This window comes from Amyelois transitella, chromosome W, assembly GCF_032362555.1.
Source record: "Amyelois transitella isolate CPQ chromosome W, ilAmyTran1.1, whole genome shotgun sequence".
Taxonomy (NCBI): domain Eukaryota; kingdom Metazoa; phylum Arthropoda; class Insecta; order Lepidoptera; family Pyralidae; genus Amyelois; species Amyelois transitella.
Window position 1 is genome coordinate 10,475,523 of NC_083536.1, and position 9,499 is coordinate 10,485,021.

At 35.8% G+C, this 9,499-nt stretch overlaps 2 protein-coding genes across 2 annotated transcripts; one reads left to right on the plus strand and one right to left on the minus strand.

Annotated features, from left to right (window-relative positions):
- Positions 1-3,332: 3,332 nt before the first annotated feature.
- On the minus strand, positions 3,333-6,058 carry LOC132904277 (uncharacterized). The gene is made up of 2 exons (XM_060954207.1): positions 5,607-6,058; positions 3,333-4,153 (listed from the first exon to the last, which is right to left on the minus strand). The coding sequence occupies exons 1-2, from the start codon at positions 5,776-5,778 to the stop codon at positions 3,402-3,404; spliced, it is 924 nt and encodes a 307-aa protein (XP_060810190.1). The 5' UTR covers positions 5,779-6,058; the 3' UTR covers positions 3,333-3,401.
- A 2,689-nt stretch (positions 6,059-8,747) lies between these two features.
- Positions 8,748-9,499, plus strand: LOC106141058 (uncharacterized). The gene is made up of 2 exons (XM_060954100.1): positions 8,748-8,935; positions 9,172-9,499. The coding sequence occupies exons 1-2, from the start codon at positions 8,748-8,750 to the stop codon at positions 9,497-9,499; spliced, it is 516 nt and encodes a 171-aa protein (XP_060810083.1).

The following is a 9,499-nucleotide window of genomic DNA, read 5'->3' on the forward strand; positions in this document are numbered from 1 at the left end:
AGCCCTAAAAATTGCTAATTTGTTTTATTTTATTCCACACAAACAAAAATAGAATTTGTTTTCTAATAAATTGAATGAATTCATAATATAATAATCTTGATTTATTTAAAAAAACATATACATGTTGACTGATATATACTGTACTGCATAAGAAATTATTTTGGTCCATTGTATGAACATTATTTTACTTACAATAAAGTTTTGAATTGATAAAAATCCTATCATAGTTTTAAAGAAATTAGGCAATCAAGCAACCCCCACAACCCCTATTATTCTATTATTAAATTCTATTTCTTCTCACTGGGATTAAATATTATATTAACTTACATACCTATATGACATAAACTGTAAATTTAATAAGGAATGGGTTAAAAAAATAAATTGAAGATTCATAACTTAGTCCGGCTAAATTTTTTGTTAATTTAATCAACTACTTAATGAAGGGGATCATTTATCAGGCTCATAATGAATAAATACTTCTTCTCACTGTCATCATAAAAACAATGCACTCACACTACACTTGAAAGTAACTTTGCAAAAATATTTTTTTTTTATATCGAGGGGCGAAAGGCTATTTGGTTTAAGCGACATCTAGGCTGATATTGAGTTATATACATATTCGGAATCAGCAAATTTTTCTCCGTCGGTTGATGCAGGATTCATTAAAAACAGAAGACTTTTTTGGCGTTTGATACAATACTATTTTTGGGAGGTTACCAAAATAGCAATGTCTCATCCGACATACATTTTGCATTTTTTTTTTTAATTATGTGGTTGAACCATACTATGATTAAAAGAACCGAGACATAAACCAATTAACCTTTCTCAGATAAATAATTCAATAACAGTTAAACCTTTTTTTCCTGTTTTTAGTATTTATGGAGATGTAGCTTAGATCATTTTGACTTTCATCAATTATATGGTGTAATGTCGCTTAAACCATTTGTCCGTCACCGAAATACGACATGGAATGTCGCTTAAGCTCTTTCAGCTACATCTATTTTTCACACGTGGTGCTACTTAAACCAAAAAATCGTCTTATTATTTTTTAAATGTATGTCGCTTAATACGGACAATAAAATGAAGTGATGTAATGTGAATCATTTTTACAGTGTTAATATAAATACGAATCGGTTTTTCACTCAATACATGTTAGTATGAAACATTGATTCAGCAATTCGAAAAAGGATACGTCTTCCGTAATTGGTGATAGCGACGCGACCGAATCTATAGTAACAACATTAGGACGTACCTCTTATCATGAACAAGTCACTGATTTCAGTATGCTTCTCCCTGGCCATGCGGAGATGCCAGTAGACAGCATTCACTCTACAATCGAGCAATCCGTAAGAAACATTACTCGCAATGGGCTACAATAAGCCAGCTAGCGAGAAAAGAACCGGCACCTTATACCTATTGTGGAAAACCTGACACACGAGTGCTATGTCTGAAAAGTATTTCAAGGGTAACCTTATTGGTAAAATAAGCAAAATCCACACAGCAACATTTCAGAAATCTCACCTGAATCAGATGAAAGTAAAATTTACAATGGAAGATAATGCTTCGGAAGAAGTAATACAAATTATTGCGAAACCTAAAGTGTTAAAAACGAAATATGTGAAAAAAACGAGGAAAATTATTCACCCTTGAGGGCTTCAATCATGCCCAAAATAACTATTCCAAGCGGACGAAGTCGCAGGCACAGCTAGTAATTAATACAATAACAAAAAAAAAAAAAATCTACAAAAAAAAAAACTTTATTGAATATAATTTTTTTGTCAATAAAACTTTATTTGTTGATTAGAATGATTAGTTTGAGTTTTTATTAAAAAAAATAGATTATGATTTTGGAGACTTTAGAACTTTTTTTAGTTGTTTTAGTAGGTAAGGTTTATGGAAGACCAATCTCACGTAAGACCGAATAAATAACTAATTATAGTTGATATTTCTACTTTGAGATTGACTTTATATGACGGCTACACAAAACATATCGTCATTGTTTAAGACTAAAAAGTGAATAAATATCATTGTTCCCACATAGAGACTGTTGTACTTTGTTATTATTCTAAGTAAATACTTTAAATAATATTGTGTTGTGTGTATTTTTTATTTATTCAACGTAAGCATCTGAAATGTACAGTGATTGAAATTCATGCGGTTCAATTCATTCATTGTTTCAATAGCCATTGAAAGTATTAGACTTAAAAAAATGTAACATCAAACATTATATTTTCATTATTATATGGCACATAAGTAAATTAGATGGTCAGTCATTTTGAACTTGATTGGCACTTAAGATAAATGGCTGGGTACTATTAATTTTGGGCTATATCACTTCATGCTTTTTGGCTCACTCTGAAAATTAACTGCATAGTCACTTAAATCTTTCTTCCATACTCTGAAAAATAAGAGCTTAGGGCCATTTGTATTAAGCGACATTTATCTTTGCGATTAAAGGTCCGTTTTATTTGGTAATAGCATCAATAACTCAATTGATTTAATTGAATTTCAATTAAGTTTACCCCATTAAAATAGCTCAAGAAGATTTTTTGTTATGAATTTTTTCCCTAAAATTGGAACTTTAAATAGGTCTCCTGTAAAGTTGCAAAAATGTCGCTTAAACCAAATAGCCTTTCACCCCTCGATATATATGTACCTATCCTACTACAGCTTAACATGGCCTTCCAATTTTTAAAGACTTACGGCTCTGTTTACCTCCATTTAACAGAGTTATTACCATTTAACAGATTGGTAATAACTCTCAGCACTACATGACTTGCGAGGTAGTAATTGCATGTTTGTTACAATTACAAATTAATATACTATGTTTTACTTTCGATAGATAACTTTTATCAAGCAGCCAGTAGATTCTCTTCACTAAGGGTGAAGCCAGACGGGCGTAATTTTATAAGTTGTGAGTCGCAGAATTTCGGCCGCGTAAATTACGCCCAACCGAATTTCGGTTGAGCTGCCAGATGGACGTAATTTATTCAGTCGCTATCGAGTGTTGATACGGGGTGTTTGTGTCATCAAGTGCGATGGATCCATTGAAAATATTGTGTATTTACGAAGCATATTCAGAAGATACTGAAGATGATGCCAGAAAAAGAAGCTGGGTAAACCCACTCAATAGTGAGAGGCTGATATGTGGACAGTTCCATACATTATATGAACGTGTATGTGCAAATCCAGATATGTTTAAAAACTACTACCATATGCCATTACATGTTTTTCAAGAATTATTACATCACGTAAAACCTTTTATTACTAAATCGGACACAAATATGAGACTAGCCATCAGCCCAGAGGAAAGATTAATAATAACACTCAAGTAAGTTTTAAAGTATTTTAATTATTATTTTACTTAAATATAAAGATTAATGAACAAGCTGCACAGTATTCTATGTTTCATCATATTCATTTATTTCATTAGAGTGATATTCATTTGCCTGTGTTGTGTATCCTCTATTTACTGGTGTCGGGTAGTATTGATTACTGCTGTGGGAATCGGAAAAGGGTGATGAAAAATGAGGCCAATTTGATTGTGTGTGCTGTTCTGGAATTTGGTACTTGACTTTATTTAATGCTTTCATAAGTTCCATGCGAAATTCGAAATTCTGTTTTTCTGTCATTTTGGACATCTCCGGCAAAAAAGACAATAAAAATAATCGATTACGATCCTTATCATCATCATTATCAAACTTTTTGAGAAGAGATTCTTGAAACAGTGTCAGTGTTTGTTTTTTATTTTTTGTTCGGGATACAGATGTCTCGGGTTGCGATGGCACTGTCTGCTTTGACGTCGATGGCTGGTTTTCGTATACAGGTTTTTGCATTGACGCTGGCTGGCTGGTAGACGGTTGATACAGTGGTGAGTCTGCTTCTGTGGATCTGGATTGTTCATCAGGATCTTCATCGTCGTTGTTGCCAGTTATATTACTGTCATCGTTATCATTATCAGTGTTTTCAGGAGAAGTTACATTTGAAAATGAGTTCCTTGACTGTTTGGTAACTTTTAAAAACTGCAATAAATCAAAATACGGGCATGGTTTCTTCTTCTTTGCTGCGCTACCACTTCTTTCTTCATTTTCTTTTTTTTTTTCACGCGTGTAATAATCTCTTACGGTTTTCCATTTTTTTTGCAGAAAATGTACTGAAAAGCAAAAGATTAAAATTTTAATAGGATGATTATGTTATTGATTTATGTAATAAAATATAACTTTAGTGTTTTCAATTGTGTTCAATTAATTATTTTTACATTTTGTTTCAGGTATCTTGCCAAAGGTATTGATTTAAATACAATAAGTGAAGACTTCTTGATTGGGCGTTCTACTGCGTATGATATCGTCAAACATACCTGTATACAAATATGGAATGTACTTCAGCCTAATGAAATGCCAGAACCGAATGAATCTATTTGGAATTCGAACTCCGAGCTTTTTTATAAGAAAACTAATTTTCCAAATTGCGTTGGGGCAATAGATGGTAAACACGTCAGAATAAAATCACCTTCACACAGTAGTTCGAATTATTATAATTATAAGAAATACTTCTCCATCGTGTTAATGGCTGTGGCAGATGCAAACTGTTGTTTTACAACGATTAATGTTGGTGATTATGGAAAAGAATCCGATAACTCTATATTCAGAAAGTCTACATTAGGTCAAAAGTTTTTCAGAAATGATTTAAATTTACCGGAAGACAAAAATTTGCCCAATTACACAAACGAACCCCAACCTTTTGTTTTTGTTGGAGATGAGGCGTTTGGTTTACACAGAAATATGATGCGCCCATATCCTAACAGAAACCTAGATAGAAACAAACGTATTTTTAATTATCGTCTTAGTAGAGCGCGACGATGTGTAGAATGTGCTTTTGGCATATTAACAAATAAATGGAGGGTACTTCACTCTTCAATGCAAGTCAACCCTGACTTTGCCATTGATATAGTTAAAGCTACATGCGTTTTGCACAATTTCGTGCGAAGGAGAGTTGGGGCTAAGTTTGACGATGAGTTTTTGAAATGTCCTTTACAATGTATTCAACAAATTTCAAATGGAAGAAGGTCGTCGAGTTCTGCTATAGTCACCAGAGATTTTTTTAAAAATTACTTTGTTTGTGAAGTAGGAGCGTTACCCTGGCAAAATCGAATCAATTCTGTATTCTGATCTTTTACAATAAATTACTTATTGGTAATTTTAATATAGGATACAGCATATAGATACAGCCGGTATAGATATAATACAGGTGTTACAAAAATCACTGAAAAGGTGAGACACGTAAACAATAGTTTCATACAAAGAACTCGATGGCATAGTCAGAATTTACCAAATCACGAAAAAAAATTTGACTCTCCATACAAAATGCGATTAGCACTGGGACATTTTGTATGGGGAGGTAAATTGACCATGCCATCGAGTTCTGTGTATGAAACTATTGTGTACGTGTCTCACCATTTCAATGATTTTTATAACACCCTGTATATTAATAATATTTTAATGTTAATAAAAATATTTTGTACGTGTCTCACCATTTCAGTGATTTTTAAAGCAGCCTGTATATCAATAACATTTTAATGTTAATAAAAATATGGTAAAAATACTCACTTTTCTTTTCTTTGTCTTCGTTGCTCAAGTTGTTCCATTCTTCAAAACAATTCTCAGCGACCTCTTGCCATGCTTTCTGTTTCAAAAACTTGTCACTGTATGACTTTTCTGACAAATTCCATAAACATGGCCGTTGTTCCACTTCAAAAATCAATTTTTCCGTGTCGAACATTTTTCAGAACAGCGAGAAACTCCTACCTACGCATCCCGTAACGAACTGTCGCTGCGCTGCCCCGCTGACCGCTCTCCCCTCCCTCACCCGCTGCCCCGCTGACCGCTCTCCCCTCCCTCACCCCGACAGAAATTCGGTCGAGTTTATGCGCGTGAGTCGACAGACAACTCATTTTGCGTCGTCGTGTGGCGCAAACTGCACTTTTGTATGAAACCGAATGCAGCAGAAATTACGCGACCGAAAATACGCGACTCACAACTCATAAAATTACGCCCGTCTGGCTTCACCCTAAACAGTAATAGATCAGTATGTGATTATATTAGGTAAGTACTCGGTCATTTTTCCCGTATACCCTAACCAAGTATTCTTGTTTTGCTTGAAATTACTTTACGAGCAATGAAACTTTACATAGTATATATATACTAGTGAAAATTTCCTAGATATCTCGACTGATTAAGTACGTACATGTTCTAACCAATGAAGAATCAATCATTTTATCACTTGGCTGGAGGTAACACATGTACGGCAGAACAAGTACCTATTGCTTTATATCGCCACTAGTATTATAATGTTTGGATGACCTTTTATGCGGAAGACAGTGATATTTCATATCTGGATATATTAAGACGGGAAATAAAGAACTTACCAAGTTTTGGAGTTCATGAATTTAACCAAGTTGACTTACACTGTTACATATGGGCGTGAACTCTTTAATCACGCTTCTGAATTGTTAACTTACTAAATGATACAACCAGAATTCCTTTCTTAGTTCTTCTTTAATAAATTACAATAATATATCTTTATACTTCTTGTACCTATCTCGAGTTCCCTTTTTTCAATGACACCGAAAAACGCGGCAAACTCAAATGTCAAAAAGCCAAAATCAGTATTGCCAACACATGACAATAAAATACTATTTTTTAAAATGTTAACACACTATTATCTTGATATTTTCATTGGGAACTTCTGTGACACCATTTAGCACCAGCACTTTCCGTCGGCCTCTCATCTCCAAGGAGTCCACTCTGCAGCCTAAATCCTTTATTTGCTGTTGCAAATTTTAAAAGATGGAATAAACACATTCCTTGAAGTCCCGGAACTCCCGTTGCAACTGACCTATATCTGCTGATGGTGCTGCAGTAAGCCTCTTCTCAAAGTCTGCCATGCGACAAGCTAATGAAGATTCCAGTTGCCTCTGCGTGTGTTGGACTTGCTCCAGTTGTAAATTTCGCTGTGTGTCCATTTTGTTTGTGTAATAAAAGAAATTTATCCACAAGGCAGGCAGGTGCAGGTATTTCTTTTATTATATCATGAACTTAATGATTTGTAGTATTATTTATTGTATAATATTAATAAAAAGTATTAAAAATAAAATATTAAATAATTAAAATAGAGGATCAGCTGTTTTTTAATGTTTTGCCTGCAACTACCCACAGGAAAAAAAAAGACAGGAAAAAAACTTTTGTGAGTGACTCACACGGCACTCGCAGTTGGCTTGATCATTGTATTGTTACTAGTGCCGCGCGGACCATAATGTCTATTGGTCAGATCATCTACCTTTATTAATTGAGTGTAATATAAATAATATTCAATGTAAAATTTCGCTTTCCTCACAATCTTTAAATAAAATTAAATGAGGTGAAAGGGACAGAGAACAAATACAGAAATATACTGATACTTGTAATAGTAAATTGATCCCAAAGGTTGACTGGAAGAGATTGCTTTAGCGATAAGTCCGCCTTTGTACCATCTATATCTGCTTTGTGTTGTTTTGTATGTTTTCTCTTATGGTGCAATAAAGAGTTTTATCTATCTATCTTAATTGCGATTAATTGACTTTCCTGTAGATTTTTGTGCATGCGCTGACAAGTTGTGTTCTAATGTTGACCATAGAGTTTGGAAGCTATGTATTGTGAGATAATATATATTTTAAGAGACTCAGCAAACTGTTGCTTGAAGGATAAAAGAATTAAGTAGCATAGGTACATTACAGGCTGGAATAAGCACGTAGGCACCGCTCACAGGGAGGCTCAGTTTTGGTATCAGTCGTGGTTACAATATGGTAAACTGAGTTGTGGTTTTATTTATGATAAAATGCGCTAATCTAGGAAAATATTTAAAAGTAAACTAAAATACTGCCAAAACAATGAAAAACAAATAAAATTATATATTATTGTTCAAAATCATGCTGATAAATATTTTAAAAATTTTTGGAAAAACACTAATAAACTGAATCCAAAGTCGAGTGTCCCTGCGAGCGTAGATGGTAAGTTCGATCCAACCGATATAGCGAATGCTTTCCGTAACCAATTTAAGGTGGGGTCTTCTCTCCCTCAGGAGTCGCAGGTGTTTGGTGCTGGGTGTCGCGACGGGGACTCAACCGTCAGATTCTCTGCGTGCGAGGTCGCCGCGGTTATAAGAGGCATGGTTGGAGGTAAATCTCCCGGTCACGATGATCTCAGCATCTGAAGTACGCAGGGGTACACTTGCCGCGAGTTTTGTCCATGTTTTTTAATTTATGTATCATTCTTTCTTACCGAGTGATTAATGTATATTATTGTGGTGCCTATTATAAAAAATAAAACGGGAGATGCCTCCAACTTGTCCAATAATATACGGTTATTGCTAAAGTGCTGGACGGTTTGCTTGACAGAAGATTAGCCGAAAATATTAAAATCCATGATTTACAGTTTGGTTTTAAACCCAGTCTGTCAACGGAGAGTGCCATCTTCTGTCTCAAGCAAACTGTGCAGTACTACACAGCGAGGAAAACTCCAGTCTATGCGTGTTTTTTGGACTTGTCGCAGGCATTCGATCTGGTGTCCTACAATTTATTGTGGAAAAAGCTACAATGTGAAACCAGTGTACCTCCGGATATCACATCAATATTTCAATATCGGTATGATAACCAGAGGAACTGTGTCAAATGGGCTGGCTCGCGGTCGGATGAGTACGGGTTAAAATGCGGAATGAGACAGGGGGGTTTGACCTCGCCCAAGCTTTTCAACTTATACATTAACAAGCTGATCGAGAGACTCAGCAGCACCTACATAGGATGTCATGTAGGTGAGACGTGCATTAATAACATCAGCTACGCCGACGACATGGTGCTGCTGAGTCCATCGATCGGTGCCGCCTTGAAGAAGCTTCTGCACATGTGTGAATAGTATGCAGTGGCACATGGGCTCAGATATAACTCGCTTAAAAGCGAGTTCATGGTTTTTGGAGCTGGGGCCGCAGTGTTGCTTGTGTTACGTTAGGAGGTACTCAGTTGAATAGAGTGGAAAAATTCAAATTTCTGGGTCATTGGGTTACTGAAAGCTTGTCGGATACGGTTGATATTGAAAGAGAGCGTAGAGCGTTATCTGTTCGCTATAATATGTTGATTCACAGATTTGCTCGCTGTAGCAAACAAGCCAAACTAACACTTTTTAAAGCATACTGTCAGTCGTTCTACACGTGCGGCCTGTGGGTCGACTTTACGCAGCGGGCATATGGCGCACTGCGCGTTCAGTACAATAACGCGTTCAGGATGTTGTTCGGTGTGCCGCGTTTCTGCAGCGCATCATCTATGTTCGCTGAGGCGCCCACCGATTGCTTCTACACAATCATCAGAAAGCGGTGCGCGTCGCTGCGGGCGCGAGTACGCGGCGCGGCGAACACCGTCCTGAGCGTGTTGGCTGACCGATGGGACTCACCATTGTTTTGCCGCTGGATATAG